Consider the following 20769-nt stretch of genomic DNA (forward strand, 5'->3'; position numbering starts at 1 on the left):
GTGCACGTCAAAGGCGCGTCGGCGACTCTTCCGAGGAGCTGAACTCGATCTGACGCCAGAACTTGGGCGTGGGCGGTGTGCGCGGACCTTTCGTCGTTGTTATCTTGCGTGCCCGTCTGGAGCAGCGCTGAATCTCTCTCTGCATATCTGGGGGATAACTCCCAGCAAGTGTCGTAAAGAACGCTTTGCACGACGGGCATCGACAAGTGGAATCTTCGTCAGCGGACTTGCGGGCGTTCGGTGACGTGGTAGGTGCAGCTTCGGCGCGTTGGTAAGTTGTTTGCTGCTGAGCAAGTTCACGCTTCGTGAGCTGTGCGTCCGGTCTGCCAACGTCAGCAGGCTGCGGCTGGTCCTCTGCTGGAATCGCCCTGGGCACGCGCTCCCCGCCCAGTTCAGTGAAATGCATTTGGGGTTGACGAATTCCGATTGCTCTCGTATTCGCAGTCCCTAATCTAGCTGGCGTCTGATAAGCAGTAGCGCAGAGCTGGCGCTCAGCTTGTGCAACATGCTCCAAGCATGATCTGGAGCCTGCAGACGCAGATGGAGGATCAGGAGTCGCTCTCGGCGAACTATCTGCCATCGGAGCCACCGTAAACCATGTACTGCTTGGCGCTGCGGCTCGGAGCGATGGAAGGGGCGTGTGCTTCGAGACGTCATCACCGTGTGCGGTAAATTCTCGTAGACATTCTCCATTCATCTCGCCGAATTGCACAGAATCTATTTTGTCGCAGCACAAAGCGTCCGCATCTGGCAGGGAGCATGCCGTCACCCCGGGTACTCGATACTCACTTTCATACGTTGCCTTCAAGGGATGCACACGTCGCCGGTAACGGCCGGTGCATCCGAACGGCCGTGCTGCGCACTCCAGAGTCAAACGTTCCTCTTCCTCTTCAGTGCTGTGGCGTACTGGGTCCGCCTCAGACCGACGACATTGTGGCACCGCTGCATCCGTCGCTGCCGCAGCGGAGTCGCCACGCGTACCACTGCCAGGTGAGTCCGTGCAGGTTATCGAGTGCTGTTCTGAGCAGGCGACTGAACGACGATACTGCCGCTGGCATCCGCGAGACGCTGCGCTGTAGAGCGGATCTTCGCGCTGCTCCCTCAAAAAGAGCGTCTTTAGGGACTGCACAATAGCATATACACGCTCCAGCTTCGCTTCGATGCACCTCAACTTGGTCGCAACCTTCCCGGACGCAATAGTCCGCATCCGTCGAGGGATACCAATCTGCCCGCACTTCCGACGATGCCTAGTAGCTCGCCCGCGCCGGCATTCGCGTCCGCAGCATAAACGCTCAGCGTGTCTGGTGCACGTCGAGCCTCGGGCGAACGCAGTGCCCTCAGACAGGGCGTTGGGCTCCCCCGGGGCACTTTCTCGAGCAAAACCTCTCCCAGTAACCATAGCGTCTTGCATGAAGCCCCCGTTACTCCTTGTTTCCAGTCTGAGCTCCTGGTTTGCACCACAAAACAGAGCGTCTCGAGCACGTCTTTCACCGAGGGAAAGAAAGCGGTACTTGCGTGGACGCTTTGCCGAAATGGCGCGAACGACGCAGCGGCAACGGCGTGACGCGGCGCGCTGTACGCCTCGCCACTCGGGGGTGTTTTCAGCGTCTATTCAGTCGATGAAACCGGAAATGTCCAAGTCTATCGTGCGTTTGGTGTCCGATCTAGAACGGAACTGTAGAGCACTCGATGCTGCACAGGTGACGCAAACGCTACGGCGAAAGCGTGCACGTTCCCTCTGCCGATATGTCGCTGGCAGCGGCTACCTGCTACCTACACAGGGACTCGAGCTCGCTGAACTGGACGCTACTGCTCACACGTGGCCTGATCGGGACGAGGCGTACGAAGCACGGCGACCGTGGAGGCATCAGCTGCAACGGCAGGGGTCGGTCCTCTTTGCTGACTACATGGAGCAAGTCGGGTGGGCTCGCCTGCTCGACCAGTGTCTCTGTGGACGCAGTGCCGCCACAAGCGAGCCACTGGATGCTGAAGCGCGTGCTGTGCGGGAGCGGCGTAGAGTTCGCTGGCTCCGGAATTTGCCGCTGCAGAGCGCTGCTGAGCGGGCTGTCAGCAGTGACAGCGCGCAGCAGGCAACTGATGCAACGCTGGCGTACGCGCTTGCCTATCACCCGGGCACCGAGGTTGTTGCCGTTGGCGACCAGGGCGGTCGCGTGCGGCTGATCGACGTAGACCGTACCGTGCAGATCGCATCGGAAGAAAACGGTCCTATTGGAGTGTCCCGAGAGCGAGCTCTGTACGTGGAATCTGAGAACCTGGTTGCTTTCTGGAATAGTTGCGAGAGCAACCGGGCAGTGTTTGACGTCGCTTGGCTACCGGGGGCGACGACCAACGCATCCGGACTGGCTGCAGCTTACGCCTCAGGAGTTGTCGATATCGTGGACGTCTCCACGTGCAGCGCATTAGGTCATAAGAATCGTCAGCGAGGCTGGAATCGAGACTGGCGTTATTTTCAGGATTACGGAGGAAGCGAGGCGCCTTCGCCACCGGTACGCGTTGCACGGCTGTGCGGACACCATGGCGCAGTGCGAAGCATTGCTCCGCTCCCGGAGGATGGAGGTCGCATCATCAGCACCTGTGGACGAGACGGGAACATCTTCGTCTACGATCTGCGCAGCTGCAGGCGACTTGCGTCGAGCTCCAGTACGGCGCTTTCCGGAGATAATAAGACACGTAACGCGCTCCTTCCTGTGCGCGCTGTGCAGCTGGGGCATTTTCGGAACCCTGCGGCTCGTCGACTCGTGGAGCGGGGCGTAGCTTCCCGGGCTGATCTCCTGGCACCCTCACCTGATCGAGCGATCGCAAGCGTTGTCTGGCTTGGACCTGATCCCAGTGCGCTGTTATCGGCAGGTGCAACGGATGGATTGCTGAAGGTGTGGGATTTGCGTCAAACATGGTCGACTTGTCCGTTGCTCAGCCCTGAATTCGAAGGTGGCTCGCTCAGAGCACACAGACGCCTCGCCAAACCGGTGACAACGGTGCAGCTTGCCCCAGGTAACGGCATCGCACATGCGCACCTGCAGCACAGCTGTCGGCGCCTTGCGGTGGCCACACTGCGTCCAGGTGCACCCGAACGTGGCACAGTCTTCATTCTGGACCCGTTGCAGCTCGGAAATGCTCGTCTCTCGAATGGAGTTGTACAGAGCATTCAGGCACCGCTGTGGTCTCATTATACTCGGGTGCGCCCAAGTCCCGATGGTGCGTACGTTGCCTTTGGGTCCGGTTGCGACCTTATTGTTGCGGATCTGGGGAACCTGCCCGCAGCACACTGGGAACTTCCAGCGCAAGTCGCTGGCAGCGATGCGTCGCCCGATCGAGACGATAGGTTCGTTCGCATAGCCTGCACCGGGGAGGTGACCGCCCTGGACTGGAGCTCACGCTGCGACGGACGCATCGCCAGCGTTGCCGACCTGGAGCCCGTGAAGATTACCCAGTGGACCATGGCCGCCGCCGCCGCCGCCGCCCTGCACGAGCAACGCTCCCCAAGCGTCATGTCGTACGCATCGCGAGGCGAACGTCGGTATCGAAGCCACGCTGATCGTCATGCCTCAGGCGATGCAGAACCGAGTCGATCAGGGCGAGGAGCACACGACCAAGCGTCTGAACGCGTTCGCCGTCCGATACCCTGCCAGTGTTGCGAGCAAATCGATGTGGAGCCTGAGCGATTGGTAACCAGGCTTCCATGTCCACGATGCATGCATGAACGCTTCTGCCCAGTACCAAGGGTAAGACGCTCTCGTTAGCGACCAGCGCATGTTGGCGTCTTGTCCTCATGAAACGGAGGCATACTCCGAGGCATGCAGACCGGCAGTGGTGCGGGTCGGCGCTCTGGACCCGGGAACCGGCAACGTCGTCCTGAGCATTGAGCCTCCGTCTACAGACTGATGTCATGAACTGAAGCGGGCACGGTCGGTACTCGTTCGAAACGAGATACTGCAGGATCTGCCACGAGCACGTGTGAAGCGCTTTTTTCTGGCGCCATCCGAACGATACTCGTTGAGCACATAAGCCGGTGAGTAGTACGCGCCCTAGTTATCTGGAACATGCGTCGTTCAGCTTGACGAGCTTACGCTGAGGCGCAAGGGCCTGCTTTCGGCGTTGCACTGGTGCGCATCATAAAATGAAGCGCATGCTGCGTTCTTCATCTTTTCGCACGACGCTTCATCGGAAGCGTGTTGTTGTCATGCGATAACGCATTGCGTAGGTCGAGCGGACGACACTACGCGCGGAGAATGTGGATGATGTCCCGGTGCTTCGTTGTTTGCGCCTGGAATGCACCACCGGACATCGCTGCTCCGCTGGCACCAGGAGCTCTCGTACAGCACAATGGACACGCTCCCGGGAACCGATTATAATCGAGCTATCGGGGATGCTTTGGCAAGTGCAAAACCATGCAGCAATCCATGAAAATCTGTCGCTCGCAGTGATGGAGCCGGGGTCTGCATTCTCAAGCCAAGACCAGCCTGATCTCTCGTCGTCTTCGTATGCAGATTAGTGCACGGTGTCGCCCGCAAGTGGCTTGGTGACGAGCAGGCCCATTCCTGGACGCCAGTGCATCAAGGAGTGAAGGATCGGCAGGATCGCGGATCCGTTTGCATTCGATGGCGAAAATGCCTCTCTTTTCGTTTCTTGGTCATCAGAGCAACTTGCCTGAGCACTGGCGTGTCGGGGATAAACACACAGGAACAACGAATGATGTCATTTCGTAATTGCCTAGCAATTATCCACCACATCCGTACTTGGTGCGATTTATAGTGGAATCTAGGCCTGCTGCATTGCTGACTGGTACGCCATTCGTGTCGTACCCTATGCTAGGCTTCTCGTGGCATGTGCGTTTGCCAATGATGTCTTCATCAAAAGTCTGTAGCGTTTCAGCCGAATGCCTCCGCGGAGTACGAGACGATTCGTTCGAAACCTGGCTCGATGCATCTTCGCTGAACGCTCCGGAAACACGAAACATATCCGGATATTGATGCAGGTGTTCAAGTCTCGGTTCAGATAGCGCTTGCCCGCATTTTCACTGGTACACGAACATCATAGCGAGACTGTGACTTTGCACTGCACTGATGGCAGCTGTTCCGTTACCCCACTCGAGACCGTCTCGAGCATGCGTCTCTGTTTCACGCTCTTCTTCCTTACCAGTCAAAGCGCGCACACTCGTACCCGTGGTGTGTTGTGGTCTTTTTATCGAGTCGTCGAAGGGTGTCACGCAGCATCGACCCCTGCACTTGTCGTCATCGCTCGCGTCGATGGGCCAGGAGTGCTGCGACTGCGCGCTGAATCATGTCACGTTGCACAGACTGACACAATACAACGCGACTTGTTGATCATTTCTATCTAGAGTTCCTTGAAAAAGTTGGAGAATGCACGTATCTTGCCTCCAGAGAATCGATGCACTCGTCGACCGGAACGCAGCCACACAGACTCGTGTCAACAATCGTCCGCATCAGCCGTTTCAACGCTCGTGTCATCTACGGATGAAGCGTTCGAGGAAACTTCCTCTATTCGATACGGTATTCAGAGCGTCGATGAAGGTGTTGACCTGAGTCCATGTTAGCCGGGTCCGCTGGTAATATCCAGCCTTCGATCATGCTGACTCCCTCGTCGTGACCCAGATGGACGATGACGGCAATGACGTCTCGGGAGCTTGGATCCATGCCCATGACGAACGCTGTCTCTTCATAGACCTTGAACAGGTGAAAATGAGTCGTATTGGTCGACTCTGGCATAGGTTTTATCAAGCCCACGAAGACTGATATTGTATCGATCGAGATGGTCCCTGGAAACTTTTCCATTACCTCTAGGTAAACTGAGATATCCCTTGGACACGTTCAGGGGATGCTCTTCGGAAAAGTTTGTCGAATGCGTTACAGCTGCTCGTAGAGACATTTGTGGCTCGCTGTGGTGCCCATACAGTCCAGTCCATATGTATCTACGGTGATATAATCGACCATGTCATGAATTTGAGGGATCAAACACACGAAGCGCTCGTGGAGGCTGAATCCGCTTGGATACGGTGCGGACGTCTGCTTCGCACTCGAGGGCTTTGTTCAGGAACACAGATTCATAGTGCAGGATGCAAGGAAGATACGCATCACCAGGTTTCAACCAGCGATGACGTACAACGGTCGTCGGTCTCAGCCCGATGGGAACTCAATCCGCTTGGACGACGTGCAGCGACACTTGCTCTCGTTCGGAAATCGATTTGGTGCTTGCAACCACATCGCGCTCTTCTGTACTCATAGTCACACAAAGGATGTCGTCCATCAGTCCCTTGCTTTCAGGGGTCCGTAACGTCTGGGCACGACGACCGCATACTGTGCCTCTTGAAGCGATCGATATTGACCCGCGCATGCCTTTGAGGTTTATTCGGTACGTTCGGCAACTGCACAGTAGCTGTTCCGATCGCCGGTATGAAGCAGCGAAGCGGCAAGGTATTCTGAAAAGGCGTGTGTGCAGACCTCTGACGCTTGGATGAAACCACGTTCCATCTCCTGCACCGAGCATCAACTGGATCGTCGCTAGAGCAATGGATTGGAAACATTGCAGAGGAATGTGGACAGTCAGTGGCCCTGCTTCCGGAACCCGTACCAACCGCTTGCTTGACGAGATGCGCCAGTACCGCTATAGGCAATGTCTCGTCGAACTACGCTCTTTTCGCTTCGGTGTCATGGAAGCGAACGACTCGTCTATTGATCTGTAAGCGTAACAATACCATTCCACAACAGAGGAGCCGCCTTCCACGGGAGACAATAAGGAAGAATACGCTGGTACGAAGAGCAGCTCGATACCAGATTCGGTTGCGCACACCTCGACTGCTTTTGCGCGATCAAAAGCGACAGTGTCCGAAACCCGCCCAGAAGCATACCGGAAACAGAAGCCATCCAAGATGACTCCGACGAAGCATGGAGTGTTCAACCACGCTGTCGATTTCGCGATTCCCGGAAAACGACACAAAATTATATCGCCGCTAGCGCTGGTGTTTTCGGAATGCACGCTTGTTTTCTCTCGCTACGATCATAGTTTTGGAGCGCCCCGGATACCCATATCCAGGTCTACCGTCCCTGCCGAATCAAGTCTCATCGATTGAGACGAGATCGCGTTCATCCATCCTATCATGCGCGTTCACGTTTCAGAGCGAAATCGATCCAACTGCTCTTCAGTGCACGAGGTTTTCCTCTAGAGACGTACGTTTTTCGTTGCCTATGCGCATTGCTTCATCACCAGTCAGATGAACAGCACAGAGACATTACATCCCGTAGCGTCTTTGGTACTGCAGCTTAGAGAACATATGGATTGTCACACATTGAAGAAAACACAGGCGTCTAGCGAGAGCTTGATACCTCGTATGCCAGGTGCTCTACGTCCAGCATAGGACCGACGAGGAGCGCTCTTCGTCCGCCAGTTGACCGGAGAATGACTGACCTTTAGAAACAAGGCCGTTCTTCGTAAGCTACCAATGACTGCATCAAGTTTCTCAGCGAGCGTTCTCCAATCAAAATGGTGCATTCCTTCTGTTTTGTGTCTGCGAGAAAAACAGACGTGAACGAGCCTCACGTTCTCGTACTTGCACGCCAGCAGGCTCTGCACAGAGTCCAGCGCTTCTGCAGGCTACCGAACGTGCATGCGTACAGCATCCGAGGCGCTACTCTGCGGCCACACCAGGCATACGCCGTTCCATCGCCCGTGAACGATCCTGTGGACCAGTCTTGTGCGCGGACACAAGCGGGCGCTGCAGCAGCCCCTGATAGATCAAGTCCCGCAACCCCACAGCGGGGCACTCGATACTCCAGTTGATAGCGACTGCAACACGTCAGCGCACTCAAGTCCGCATCGTATCGCGTGCCCCAGCAGGCAGCGCTGCTTCAAGGTACCAGGGTATTTGGCTCAGGCTGCATTCTCAGGAAAGTCGTCCATCGTCGCTGTGCAGGTGCTGAGCGCCTGCACGGCGATGCGACGCCTCCATAGACCGTCGAGCACGCCGCCCAGACTTTCAAGTCTGTGTGTGTGTGTGTCTGTGTTTTGGATTCGTGCTGTTTCTACCCATGGAGGAGACGACTTTCATCATGATCAAGCCAGATGGCGTACAACGACGTTTGGTGGCACCCATCATAGCGCGTTTTGAGAACCGTGGACTAACGCTTGTTGCGATCAAAATGGTGAACACCAGCGAGGCCCTGATCGATCAACACTACGCGGAACTGGTGAATAAACCATTTTATCCAGGGCTGAAGCAGTACATGCTCAGCGGTCCGGTTATTGCAATGGTTTGGAAAGGTAAAGCTGCTGCGGCGCTGGGTAGGGCGATCGTCGGTGCAACCAACCCGAAGGAGTCTGCACCTGGGACGATCCGTGGCGACTTTTGCAACGACGTAGGGCGAAACGTCATTCACGCCTCAGATAGCGTGGAGAGTGCGAAAAGGGAGATCGCACTCTGGTTCAAACCTGAAGAACTGGTGCACTATGTGCCGTGTGACCTGGGCTGGGTCTACGAGAACGTTTCTTAGACGTGGCTCGGTCTGGGAGCAGCGGCTGCCAGGCTTTTTCGCTGGCGCTTGTTGCCCGGGCAGGTAAAGGATTAGGTGCGAACCGCTCAAATCCTAGGACAGCACCTGTAGGCTAGTAGAACGTCCACGAATAGCTCGACAAGATGGATGTCACGGTTTACGGCACCAGCGTGCGCCAGTCAAAGGAACGGCTGCTTTATGCTGGATACCTGCGTTTGCCCGCAAGAGTGCTGGCGCTCTGAACTTCATTAGCGTACGTAAACTTGGCGTTTGACAATGCCCATGACGCGTCCGTGAGACCGTGTGCATTGCGTAGGCTCCGCGGACCCCTTGAAACGAACAGTATGCAAACTGAACCTGCTCAAAGGAGATCACTCCCTCTCGCCTGGTGCCGGTATCGAATGTGCCGAGGCGCTGCGGCGGTACAAGCGCAGGATACGCTCACACCAGCCATTCTAGGCGTCGACCCGACGCGCTTCGAGGTGTCGCAAAGTCGTATGGTATTCGTACAAGGGCGACGATGTGCTCCATAGTCTGTGGCTCCTCGAATCGATAAAGCTTGTGCGCTATGAAGGACCTTGAGTCCAGGGCTCGTCCATGGTGCTTGCGTCTAACGAAGACCCAAAGTCGCTTGCATGGTGCAGCGCTAGCATGCGCGTACCGGAGAAACGCAGTTCGATGCATCGATTCTGAACCATAAAGCACAACGGACAAGCCAGCGTGTGCGTCTGGGACCCAAACTGGGCGCTCGTTAAGCCCGTGCGATACCATGCAACTTCACGCGCAGGTATCCCGAAGAAAAGCCGGCCCCGAGTTCGAGATTGCAGGACGCGCTCTACGCCCTTGGCATAGGGGGGCTCGTCATCAGCGCACCATGGAAGGCGGTACCCAGACGACAGACGAGGCTCATTCGCAACGGACGTTCGTATTCGCCGCCACTCGGCTGCAGCTGTCGTGGTCATTGGCCAGCAAACTAAGGAGTCGCTCACTTTCCTGACCCAGAGGTGTACGGCTCCACCGAAGGCATGGTGCGCTGGTAACCGTCGCTCGGTTGGCAGCGCACGCTTTTGTGCGAGGCCGCGGTCCCCGGACAAGATGTAGACGCGGAGTTGTGCGGCGACCCGGACGACCCCATAGGAAAAGCGTGCATACGATGCCCATAGTTTGCGTGCAACAAGTCAAGGCAAAATGTGCTTTTCTTATGCGTGCATCCGAGCGCTGCAGAACGTAAGCGGAGCTCGCACTCCGCTTGCCTCGCTTCAACCACCAGTCGCCAAGCGCGCTCCGTGCCATAGTGAACTTCCGGGAAAGCAGTGCCCCCGCGTCTGAAGCAGCGCTCGACTCAAGTAAAACAGTTTCTTGTGCTTGACGCTCCCGCACGCGTTCCTTGCGACGCAGAATCGCCAGATGACGCCCGTCTAAAACGGAGCTGGACCGAGGCCGGCAGCCCAGCGCGCTTCCCCCACGGTGTAGGGTGCCTCGAGTTCCAGAAGCTTCTCTCTTCGTTTGTGTGGTTTCGAGACCGAGTGCTCATCAAGAGCATTCCTGCTAATAAAGTAACGACTACAGACGACGCAGCGAAACTGACCGAGCCCGGGTAGGTCCCAGTCTGCTTCCGTCTCTGCGGCAAACGGGCCCCGTTCGCGGAGTTCTTTGTGGATCACGTCCAACTCCGGACCGCGTTCACGTCTTTTCCGAGCTCTTTTATTCGATCTCTGCCGACTCATTCCCCAGATAAAAACGCAGTCAAGTTGAAAGGATATCGAGTTGCAGCAGGTGCAGACGCCCGGTGAGACAACCCCGCAATCATGGACGCCTCCCGTTGACGTTCGACGACGGCGCGAACCGGACCTCTCTTCCTGGGTATATTCCAGGCACGTTCCAGAGGTGGAAAGGTAGGAACACTTGCTTCAGGAGTAGCAAGCGCGTACTCGTGGAAAGCTTTACAGACCGCATCCTTCGACGCAGATACGTCCACCATGAGTTCTACCGTGGTTCGGCCCCAGGCTAGCCTCGGAACCCGCGGGGAGACACGTCGCCTCATGCGGGAAGTTGAGCGAGCAGCTCGTTACGGTGAGCTTCGTCGTTGGCGGAAAGAGTGGGTGACAATCGGTAACGTGCGCTGTTACGCCTGGGTGCACATAACTGAGGAGGAAACGACGAAACCCGAAGAAAACGGCTCTGAGCGCGAGACAGCCGACGAACAAGCGTCATCGGAAGCAACACCCATGGACGATAACCCGCAGGCACGTGCAGCAGAAAGCGTTATGACTGCGAATGTTGCGTATACATCACAAAAACGACACCGAGATATGCTGGAACAGTCCAGTGGCGTCGGTGGCCCTGCAAGACGCGAGCAGAGTCTCTCGTCGTCGGTGTCGTCTACCGTTGGTGGCGACGTTGATATAGCTGAAACTGGCGAAACCTCTGCCCAGCTGTCCGAAAGAACTACCACAGGCAACGCTCGGATCGCTGCAGGTGTAGAGGAGCTCAACATTGCTTCAGCACCGGATGCACTGGGATTCGGTTTACGATCCGAGACTGCAGTTTCCGGCTTCGACGATGCCCACCGGCAGCTGCCCGAACACGTCGCCGCGTCAGTGTCCAGCAGTGGACGCTGCCCACGAGTTTCGAGTCAAAGCGAGGTGCCGAGTCCTAACTCGCCTGAGATGCACCCAATCGCGGAGATCAAATTCGGAGGTAGTTCTGAATCAGGTGCAAAGGACACTGCGAATGACGAGCCCATGCTGCTTGATGGCGAATGAGAACGCATCGGGTGTAGCGTTTCCCGCTGCGACTGCAATGCAAACCGATACAGCCTGGAGCAAAAGAAGCGACCAGCGATAAGCGCCGTGCCTGTGAAGCTGGCGAAGCAATACGAGCATTCAACGAGCCGCGGGCAGTTTCAGCGCATCCTAGAGACGGATACCGCAGAGCACAAGCGGCAGCAGTGCGAGAACCCTATCGAATGTTGCACCACCTGATGCCCTGGTGCTGGATCCAGAATCCAGCGTGAATCCTGGCGATCACTGGACACTCCATTCAACTGTCTGGGCAATGCGCAACCTTCGTAGTGAATCGCAGGGCGCTGTCGACGACAGACCCTACGTGACACTGTGCGGTTCATCTGTGTGTCGGCTCGATGGAAGGCCAAGGTCACTGGATGCACGACAAGATCCATACGGGCATCTTGTTTTAGATGAGGTCTCTGAAACAACAAATGCTGAAGCATGCTTCTCCGTTCTCGGAGCGCAAAAGAGGTGGTGATGGTGGTGATGGTGGATCGACCCCTGGGTGATGCTGCATGCGACGTTGGTTTCTTGCTACGCTCTAGCAACGTTCTCAACGGTGTGTGATGCTGAATCCAGCGGCGAGCTCTCGGAACAGACAAGCATGGACCCGAGTAAGTCTCCAGCCGATAACCCGTCTCGCGGACTCGTGATGCCACTGTCAAGCGCGAAACGTTCGCCAAGTGATCACGAATCAAGCTCGGAGACGCGCAGCCTGTCAGCCTACCTGGTATACGCAGACAGGTAACTTGATCCGATCGCTCAGCTTGGAGGAACGAGACAGGCCCGAAACGCCTCTTGAATGGCTTGCCGATCCAAATTGCGTCCAATGAAGACCAATCGATTGATTCGAGGATCGGTTCCCCAGGGTTCCGAGGCCATACTCTCGAAGAGCATGTGGACGCCCTGGAATATGAACCGCCGATCCGTTCCAGCGATGCTTAAAATCCCTTTCATTCGAAAGATATCCTCGCCGCGCTCGCTGAGAAACCCACCGAGCCATTCGTTCAAACGGTCCACGTCGAGGTCGCCAGGTTCACAGATACCAACGGAGCGAATTGTATGGTCGTGGACATGCGAAGCATGACCGTTCACTGGTGCTGCCTCTCCGTGATCATCATGGTGATCATGGTGATCATGGTGATCATGGTGATCATGGTCGTCCTCAGAAGAGGTCTTTTCCATTGCCAGGAAAAAGGGATCTCGCTCGGTAATTCTTTCCAGATCAAAGGCTCGCATGTTAAGGAGTTCGTCAATGGGTACCTCTGCGCGGACGCAGCGGATGATTGGGGCCGTCCTATTCAGTGCGCGCAGCGTTTCTTCGGCTTCTCGGAGTTGAGCCGGCGTCACCAGGTCGATTTTGTTCAAGAGCAAACGATCCGCAAAGGCGATTTGCTCGACAGTTTCCCGTCGTACCCCATGTCTTGGATCCAGATGCATTGCCAGATGCTTGCCGTCCACGACGGTGATGACGCCGTCCAGGCGCAGAAAGTCGGCAAGCGTTTCGTCCAGAAAGAACGTCTGGACGACGGGCGTGGGGTCCGCCATTCCCGTCGTCTCGATGAGAATTCCATCGTACTTTGTACTCCGGGTCAACAAACGACGCAGAATCCGAACAAGGTCGCTCCGAACTGTGCAGCAGAGACAACCGTTATTCATTTCGAAGATTTCATCTCCGCCCTCTAAGAGGATATGGCTTTTCACGAGCTCATCGTCGATACCGACCTCACCAAACTCGTTTTCAATAACCGCGTATCGTTTGCCTTGCTGGTTTGCCAGGATGCGGTTGAGAAGCGTCGACTTCCCGGATCCCAGAAAACCAGTCAGGATGCTGACTGGAATTCTCTGGTCGACAAACGCGGTCGAATCAGGACGCTCCTGGTTATCCTGGCTCGCATCCGGTGCTGGAGACGGAGCTGGACTCGACGGCGCTGCAGCACTAGCCCGAATACGTAAGAGATCGGGGCGTAGCTGCTGGCTAGCCAGCCGTAAAGGTGCTGTCGTGAAAACGCAGTTCCGGGTCCAAAGGAAGCTCCCGTGAAAACCCGTAGGAAGTGGTTGATACGTCCTACGATGAGCGCTTGTTGTTGCGAAGACAAACATGCTGTTCACGGTGTCTGAGCACTGCAGCAGGAAAACGCCGTTGCTCAAGTGCGAGACAAAGAACGTATCTGTCGATTCGGGGCGAAGCGCCGGCGGCGGTGTCGTCATCGTCGGAGCGACATCTTCGCAGCGCAACAACGGCAGCGTTTGACGTCGATCTCGATATCCTTAACCCGGGGACGGGTTTCTCTCGTCGTACACCACAAGTTCAAGAATATTCTGTGTATAGGTTCGAGTACTCGACAGTGGGGGCGTTATCGCAGATGATCCTGGCAGTCTCGACAGAGATTCATGCTGGTAGATATATTCATATTCGAATAAACCGGAACAGGTCCTCGAACATAGGCATACACGCAACTGTTCTTTTTTTCAACTGTTATGATCACCGACCATTGCTGGATATTTCTGCGACTGCTTCCTTATTTTCTCTCTTTTTTTCGCTTCCAATACACTTGTCTCTTATTTCCCTCTGGCTCATTGGTCGGTAAACGAATGATGTTGACGGAAACGGTACATTCTTGATGACGCTGTTTGCAGCGCTTGTCGATGCAGGTCAGGCACAGATCGTAGTTGCGACTGACGCATCGCTCGCCAGGTTCATCGTTTTTATGTAAAGATTCAGTGTGCGCTTTGCAGCCGTGCCATTTGAATGTGGTCAGGTATTTCGGTTTGTTCACCGCACTTCCTCATCCAGAGGCTGCACTGTGGTACGTGAGCGCCTGCACCATCGCTCGGCACATGCGCTTGACGGGCACTGAAAGACCCACCGTCATGCGCTCCTCCTTTTCCGCGCCATGTACCGCATCCCACGCTCACGGGCTTCTTCTGGGCGATGCGCTTGGCTCGTTTCCAGTCTGCTGCACACGCAAGCGAACGATGCACTATTCGATGAAGGATTTGCAGAACGCGATGTCGTCCATGATGAAACAAGTGCCGGTAGACAAATCCAAGCTGAAGAAAAAAGAGACAAATTTCGATTCGTCTACGGTCCCTTCAAGCAAATCGCTGCAACACCGTCTCATGGAACCGATCGTTACGACGGCTCAAGTCCGAGTCCAAAACCATGCACCATTCTAACAGGCGAGATGCGAGCCTCTAGGATCATATCAGTGAGACGCATCATGCTGCTGCCGTTAAAAGGCGTTGCGTCGATAGCCACACAGAGAAAAAGATTCGCCTTTCAAAGGGAAATTATTCATGGGCATGAACGAGTCCTTGAACTTTCGACATGAGCACGTGAATCAATCGTCAAGAGACGACGCTCAGTTTTCCATTGGTCCATCCAGAGAATCCAATTGCTGCACACACGAGTTGACTTGGCAAAGAGATATCGAGAACTTGAGGAATGCATGATCTTAGCATGGTAGACGTAAGAAACGTAGAAGCTCGAATGCTTGTACGTATGAATTGGATGATCATATCGGTTATTTTACGATGCCTTGTTCGACGACGTCGTGAATCATCTTGAGCACGGTGACTTGATAAATTCCAGCGGCTCCGAGACGAAGGAGCTTCTCCGAAAACTCCACTGAGCATCCCAAGACTCCGTATGAAAACCATGGCGCTCACAGCTGCGCTTCGAATGTCGAGTCCGCACGTCTTAAACTAGGCCAGAACAAACTCGAAACGCTGGCGCAGAGCGAGCACTTCAGAGGGCCATTTTATTCTGATAAGTGTGTGTGTGTGTTTGTAGCGTATGCACCAATTGCTCTGAGACAGACGGCTCTCCGAGGTTGTCGTGGAAAGCGCGGGTGGCGACTCCAGTCCGCTTCTCCAGGGGGCATCGCTGCGACCGCGAGCAGCACTGCGAAGCGAGGGTCGCAGCCGGTGTTTGCATCGACAAACGCGAAAGCTGCGACTCGGCAGCCGCACGCCATGCAACTTGAGTGCTCGCTGATGTGGTGGTGGCGGCGGCGGCGGCAGTCGCTGTCTTGGTGTCGAAGCTAGAACATCGTTGCCCGCAAACACCAATTTCAATACCAGAAAGATGGACCTGCGTCAGATCAATTGTTTGCAGCTCACCCATGTGGACCAGGCTGATTGGAAACCTCGCTACCCGAGTCACGTCGACGTGCAGCCTGGATCATCGCAAGTATCTGCTAATGCTGCCTCGACAAGCTTACCAAGTCTTTTCTGTTCCCTTTTCAGTAGTTTCTTCTGCTCTTTCTCGCGCGCTCTAGCTTGCTCCTCTTCATAATCGGCAAGAGCCTTTCGAGCGGTTCGTAGCATGTCCAAGAGCTCTGGCCGTTTGCCCCTTGTTGCTTCAAGTTGCCGCTCTGCGTCCGCAAACGAGAACCAACGCCTCGGCCGTTCCCTGGACTCTTGCCACAGGGGATCACCGGGTCTGCGTTCCAGTTCCACGAGCATCAGAAACATAGTATGTTGTTCCCCGCTCCAAGGTCGCCATGTGCCAAGTTTAGCGAGTACTGTACCCTCGACACCGGCTTCCTCGCGCGTTTCGCGAACCGCAGCTTCTTTGGGGCTCTCTTTTCGCTTCACTCCTCCTTTCGGAAACAGCCACACTCGCGGGTCGTACTTGGAGCGAACCAGCAAAACCTCATACCGGTCACAGGGTCGCGCACTGGCTCCGGCAACTGGCTCGGCAACAGCGCTCGAAGCCACGGGCCTCGTGGGGACACAGCCCGCGACTTTTCGCCCTGAGCCGCCCATGTACTAAAAACATTCACTGTTTCGCTTCGAGATTATATGTAAGAAGTACAAACTTCCATGAACGACCAGGGTTTGCAAAGAAAGCCCTTGCCGAGTGAAGAAGAGTCCCTGGAGTACTCAACAGCGGTGCATACGCATACCAGGGATCGTGTCTGAGCAACGAAACGCTGAGGCGTAGCGGTGTCGGGATCCCCGACGATTAGCTGGTGGACCTCGCACCGCGCGATGCAATGCCCTCTGGAATGCTCGGTACCCTAAACGCATGGACATGATGGGTATCGCATTGCTCCGGATACTCCGCGATCCTTTGATACTCTCGATCACTTTCGAGGCATGGACATGATGGGTATCGCATTGCTCCGGATACTCCGCGATCCTTTGATACCCCCCGATCACTTTCGAAGCATGGACATGATGGGTATCGCATTGCTCCGGATACTCCGCGATCCTTTGATACCCCCCGATCACTTTCGAAGCATGGACATGATGGGTATCGCATTGCTCCGGATACTCCGCGATCCTTTGATACTCTCGATCACTTTCGAAGCATGGACATGATGGGTATCGCATTGCTCCGGATACTCCGCGATCCTTTGATACTCTCGATCAATTTCGAAGCATGGACATGATGGGTATCGCATTGCTCCGGATACTCCGCGATCCTTTGATACTCTCGATCACTTTAGAAGCAGAGACATCATGGGTGTTACGCTTTCGTTCAGCTTGCGCTCGGGCAGCGACGGCTACGATGCGACGCTCGCGGGCGCTGACGAGATCTGGGCGATGTGCTGTGGCCTGCAGCACAGAGGAGTTGCTTGCTAGCACTGAAAACGTGGTTGTTGAACTGTGGTCTCGAACGTTGCGCCAAACAAATGCAGTCATTCACTGTTGACGGACTTGAGTCTGTATTGAATGATGGATCGAAGTTTGCATTCGTACTTAGCAACCCGCGATGCTCGCTGGTGAGCCAGAGCGTTCAGCTGGAGCGAGCGCAGCTCACGCGCCGTCCTATTCGAAGACGCCGGTGCGTGCTCAAAATCAACAGCCTAGCGCAGCTTCTCTTCGCATCGTCTTGGGCAGCTTACGGGTTCCGCGAGCTTGAGCGCCGTTTAGAAGGGCGCCTCGTAACAGCGGGTGCCAGAAGACCCGTGCACGCGGGCGGCGTCGGGGTACCACCCTCGTTTGCCGGTTCGCAGTACCAGACTGTGGTCGTGTGGCTTCGAGAAGGTGAAAATCTAAGGCTCCACGACAATCCAGTCATAGAAAAGGCACTAGCACTCTCCAGAGAGGGAGCCAGTACCCCCGATGCGGGCAGATCGTCAGGTCCCGACCAGTCTTCGTGGTTGCCGACACGTTTGTTGCCCATATTTATCGAAACGCCCTGGGACAAGCATGGACGACTGCGCACCTGGCGACAGCAGAAACAAGTTAGGGAATGCGTTCAGTTCCTTGGGGAGGCGCTCCACCAAACCGGCAGTGGACTTGTGTGGGTTCGCGTCTCTGACACACACCTGACGCGTCTCGAGGATATGGCCAATTTGAGGACTGCTGCGCTCGTGGAGACCCTTGCATCCCTTGAGCTTCACTCTCTGACTGCGGTGACGTATCCTTGCGGCGGGACCCGATTACAGGGTCTCGAAGAGGAGATACTCGTTCAGCGCCTTGGCTCCAGCACAGATGCTGACGCAGCAGCGAATGCTCTGCAACGCCGTGCTATGTGTCGCGCGATTCGGCTCGTCAGCGTTCAGGATACTGCGAATACGCTGTTCGCGTTGGCGCGGCTCCCGTTCTCGATTGCAAAGATGCCCGATGATTGCGATGCGTTTGCGCAGGCCCTGGACACACTGGGAGAGCCCGAGCCAAGCCAGCATGCACCGGTCTCATTACCGCCTCTGCCCCGCGAAGCACTGGATTCTCCTTTTTACTACAATCCCGAAATCGTATCCGGAAAACCCCCGATGGTCGATTCCCCTGATGCACACCAACCCTTTCATGAGCAATTCGTTCTCGAAGCGCTTGAAGCGTATGCCAAATCCGAGACGCCGCTCGTCATGATTGCTGATGATACGATTCAAACACGGAGCCAGGGCATCCTTGGGGTCGCCATGGAGCTGGGTTGCCTCTCGCCGCGGCGCTTCTGGCACGCTATTCGAGAGCATCTTCCGACAACATCCATTCGTCGCCAGTGTGCGTGGTTTGATATCATCCTTCACGATTTCGTACGTTTATTGACATGGAAACGTGGTATTCACCCAGCATGAATCTTTCTGATACGCTCCGTGTCGCTCAGGAGCGTCGCCTGATTGCATGCGTACGCAGTGGATTGTGCTAGTGCATCTGAACAACATGTTGCCTCATCTAACTGGTTTCTAAAGCAATTACCGGGACGCATTCGTCGCTCGTGAAGAGCGCCATCGAAATCGAGTGCTAAGCGTCACTACTGGTGCCTCTGGTCCATTGCGTGCTCGCGGAGGAGCGCAAGCGACACCACACGCAACGCGTTCTCGTGACAAGCCTCGAGGATGACCGGCGGTGCGACCCCTGCGTCATACGCTTCCTTCCATCGCGATGCGCATAGACACCACTTGTCCCCTGGTCGAAGTCCGGGAAAGCCAAATTGCAGGGCAGGCGTCGACAAGTCGTTCCCGCGCGACGCAGTGAAAGCCAGAAACTCCGCCGTAACGCGAGCGCACACCGTGTGGGACCCGATGTCCTCTGGACCTGTTGCACAGTAACCGTCGCGATAGAACCCTGTCCGAGGCTGGAAGCAGCAGGGCGCGAGCGGCCCCCCTAAAACGTTGCGAGGCCGGTCTGTGTTGCCGTTCGGGGCAACCATGCGCACTGGCTGGAACGCGAGCGCCCGCCACGATGAAGCTGCCCAGTCAGCCGAGCTCAGTGTCTGCCGAGCTGGCGGGAAAGAAAGCGAGTTAGCGAACGGTAGCGCGTTACTTCTCATAGAACTGGTTTCTTAGGCCAATGAAACCCAGAAAGTCCCACGAAAGCGATTTTATGGAGCCCACGACTGTTATTGCACCCGAGGTTCGTTCGTCGAGCTCGTCGGCCAGCGTTGCATCCGGTGAAACGATGCGGCTCCCGGTGCCGGTATCCTGTCAGGCAGGCAGGCGCGCGTGGGTGCAAAGCCTCGACCCGGGATTCCTGGGGCAGGTCCCGCTCGCTGGGATGTTCGAAGCTCATGACGTTTGCTGGTATGTTTGGCTGTATCTTGATCCAATGAGAAACGAGCGCCCATTTCAGGTACCTGGCGAATATTCCGCAGCAACACGAGATGTGCTCGTTTCGGATGCCTGCTGGTGCGCAGTATTGCTCGTTCTCCACAAATTTCGATGCAGTCTGGGGGCACCACTGTCGGAGCAATTGCAAGGCTGCGCATGATGCTCGCACAACGGATGCTTCCATGCTCTGCGACGCCGAGCCGGTGCTCCGCGGAGTCCTGATATATACATACGCTGGAAACCAGTGCTCATGGAAGCATTGCATCCGAGCTTCGCATTGCGAGCGACGCACAGGCCTGTGCACCGACCTGGGAGCGGTTGCCGCGTCATCTGGAGATACACGCAGTAGAGCATCTCGAATCAGCTGTATGTATCCATCGAAAAAGCAGCAAATATGGTGGAAAATCCGCATAGTCACGTCGATGGCAAGCAGGGCGCTCGTTCGCACACGCCAAAAGCATTTCGTACGACCTGAAACATCGTCGCCGAGGGCATTCGAATCATAAGCATCAACACTTCCCGAAATAGCCATAAGTGTTGCGCATTCGCGAGATCACCGGCTCAACGCACCATGCCTACACTGCCAGCGACTGGTGCCTCGATTCCGAGCGGCGTGATGCGATCGATGGGTAGTGCTGGTCGCCTGTTCGTTACTTACGTGCAGAGCGTTGCGGGAAACGCGGATTACGCGTCGACGTGTACTGCTGACAGGATCATGAACGCCAGAGAAAACAAACATAGATGATTGCCACCAGGAATACGGCATGATTGAGTGGCATTCATCGGGTCTGTTTTTCTGGCTTTGAATGCCCTCGCTGCCGTACCTGTCGGGTCTGCTGCTGATGGGCATGTTTGATTTCCGGAAGCAGAAGCCCGCTGAACAAGCAGTGAAGCATGTAGGGGAATCCATACGCACGGATGTCAAGTCTTCCTAGTCGTTATGATCTGAATGGGAATATCTCGAGTGCAAACGGCCGGACACGGTAGCGCCCTGAGTGCAGGTCAACAGCAAGATGCAGGATCTCGCGATGCAACCTGGTTCAAGGTCGATGCACATCCGCGGTTCTTCTGTCACTAGTCAAACACATTCGCACCCATTGATTGCAGGAATGAAGATTCATGGATGTAGACGCTGAATCTACCTGCATCGTTGCGATAGCGGAGCGCTTTCAATCGATGCAGTCAGCACACGTGTGTGGCTGGAGTATCTCGGGGAAAACACTGCGACGTTGCGTGCGCAGATGGAGCCTCTCTTCCCAGGGGCGAAATACGTATGGTGATTCTGCACGGTCGAGTAGAGGATCATGGCAATATTCTGGGAAACGCAAGCGTTCATGGCTTCGTGCGCTGCGTACGTGTCCCAGCGTGGATGGATACGCACACGTGTGACTCCAGACACTTCAAAGTAGCCCTGTTTCTGAACCTAATCGCTCTGGAATGGAATCACAA

The 20769-nt window shown here is 55.7% G+C and overlaps 9 protein-coding genes and 1 non-coding gene across 10 annotated transcripts, besides 1 other annotated feature; 4 read left to right on the forward strand and 6 right to left on the reverse strand.

The window, feature by feature from the left end:
* Positions 1 to 7: 7 nt before the first annotated feature.
* On the reverse strand, positions 8 to 1411 carry CYME_CML107C (hypothetical protein; the record flags this gene model as incomplete). Its single annotated transcript, XM_005536698.1, has 1 exon — positions 8 to 1411. The coding sequence occupies one exon, from the start codon at positions 1409 to 1411 to the stop codon at positions 8 to 10; it is 1404 nt and encodes a 467-aa protein (XP_005536755.1).
* CYME_CML109T lies at positions 1143 to 7935 on the reverse strand. Its single transcript, XR_002461413.1, has one exon. It is a non-coding gene; the product is annotated as a hypothetical transcript (transcript).
* On the forward strand, positions 1620 to 3761 carry CYME_CML108C (hypothetical protein, conserved; the record flags this gene model as incomplete). Its single annotated transcript, XM_005536699.1, has 1 exon — positions 1620 to 3761. One exon carries the CDS (start codon positions 1620 to 1622, stop codon positions 3759 to 3761), a length of 2142 nt encoding a protein of 713 aa, XP_005536756.1.
* Positions 7936 to 8063: 128 nt separating the features above from the next.
* CYME_CML110C (nucleoside-diphosphate kinase) lies at positions 8064 to 8525 on the forward strand (the record flags this gene model as incomplete). The annotated part of the gene is made up of 1 exon (XM_005536700.1): positions 8064 to 8525. One exon carries the CDS (start codon positions 8064 to 8066, stop codon positions 8523 to 8525), a length of 462 nt encoding a protein of 153 aa, XP_005536757.1.
* A 1418-nt stretch (positions 8526 to 9943) lies between these two features.
* Positions 9944 to 10252, reverse strand: CYME_CML111C (hypothetical protein, conserved; the record flags this gene model as incomplete). The annotated part of the gene is made up of 1 exon (XM_005536701.1): positions 9944 to 10252. One exon carries the CDS (start codon positions 10250 to 10252, stop codon positions 9944 to 9946), a length of 309 nt encoding a protein of 102 aa, XP_005536758.1.
* A 252-nt stretch (positions 10253 to 10504) lies between these two features.
* CYME_CML112C (hypothetical protein) lies at positions 10505 to 11290 on the forward strand (the record flags this gene model as incomplete). Its single annotated transcript, XM_005536702.1, has 1 exon — positions 10505 to 11290. The coding sequence occupies one exon, from the start codon at positions 10505 to 10507 to the stop codon at positions 11288 to 11290; it is 786 nt and encodes a 261-aa protein (XP_005536759.1).
* Positions 11291 to 12076: 786 nt separating this feature from the next.
* Positions 12077 to 13417, reverse strand: CYME_CML113C (hypothetical protein, conserved; the record flags this gene model as incomplete). The annotated part of the gene is made up of 1 exon (XM_005536703.1): positions 12077 to 13417. One exon carries the CDS (start codon positions 13415 to 13417, stop codon positions 12077 to 12079), a length of 1341 nt encoding a protein of 446 aa, XP_005536760.1.
* Positions 13273 to 13786: a sequence feature (possible transcribed region).
* Positions 13787 to 15478: 1692 nt separating this feature from the next.
* On the reverse strand, positions 15479 to 16087 carry CYME_CML115C (similar to diphosphoinositol polyphosphate phosphohydrolase; the record flags this gene model as incomplete). Its single annotated transcript, XM_005536704.1, has 1 exon — positions 15479 to 16087. The coding sequence occupies one exon, from the start codon at positions 16085 to 16087 to the stop codon at positions 15479 to 15481; it is 609 nt and encodes a 202-aa protein (XP_005536761.1).
* An 872-nt stretch (positions 16088 to 16959) lies between these two features.
* CYME_CML116C (hypothetical protein) lies at positions 16960 to 18348 on the forward strand (the record flags this gene model as incomplete). Its single annotated transcript, XM_005536705.1, has 1 exon — positions 16960 to 18348. One exon carries the CDS (start codon positions 16960 to 16962, stop codon positions 18346 to 18348), a length of 1389 nt encoding a protein of 462 aa, XP_005536762.1.
* A 176-nt stretch (positions 18349 to 18524) lies between these two features.
* On the reverse strand, positions 18525 to 19043 carry CYME_CML117C (hypothetical protein, conserved; the record flags this gene model as incomplete). Its single annotated transcript, XM_005536706.1, has 1 exon — positions 18525 to 19043. The coding sequence occupies one exon, from the start codon at positions 19041 to 19043 to the stop codon at positions 18525 to 18527; it is 519 nt and encodes a 172-aa protein (XP_005536763.1).
* Positions 19044 to 20769: the final 1726 nt, after the last annotated feature.

Source organism: Cyanidioschyzon merolae, chromosome 12, assembly GCF_000091205.1.
Source record: "Cyanidioschyzon merolae strain 10D DNA, chromosome 12, complete genome".
NCBI classification, from domain to species: Eukaryota; Rhodophyta; class Bangiophyceae; order Cyanidiales; family Cyanidiaceae; genus Cyanidioschyzon; species Cyanidioschyzon merolae.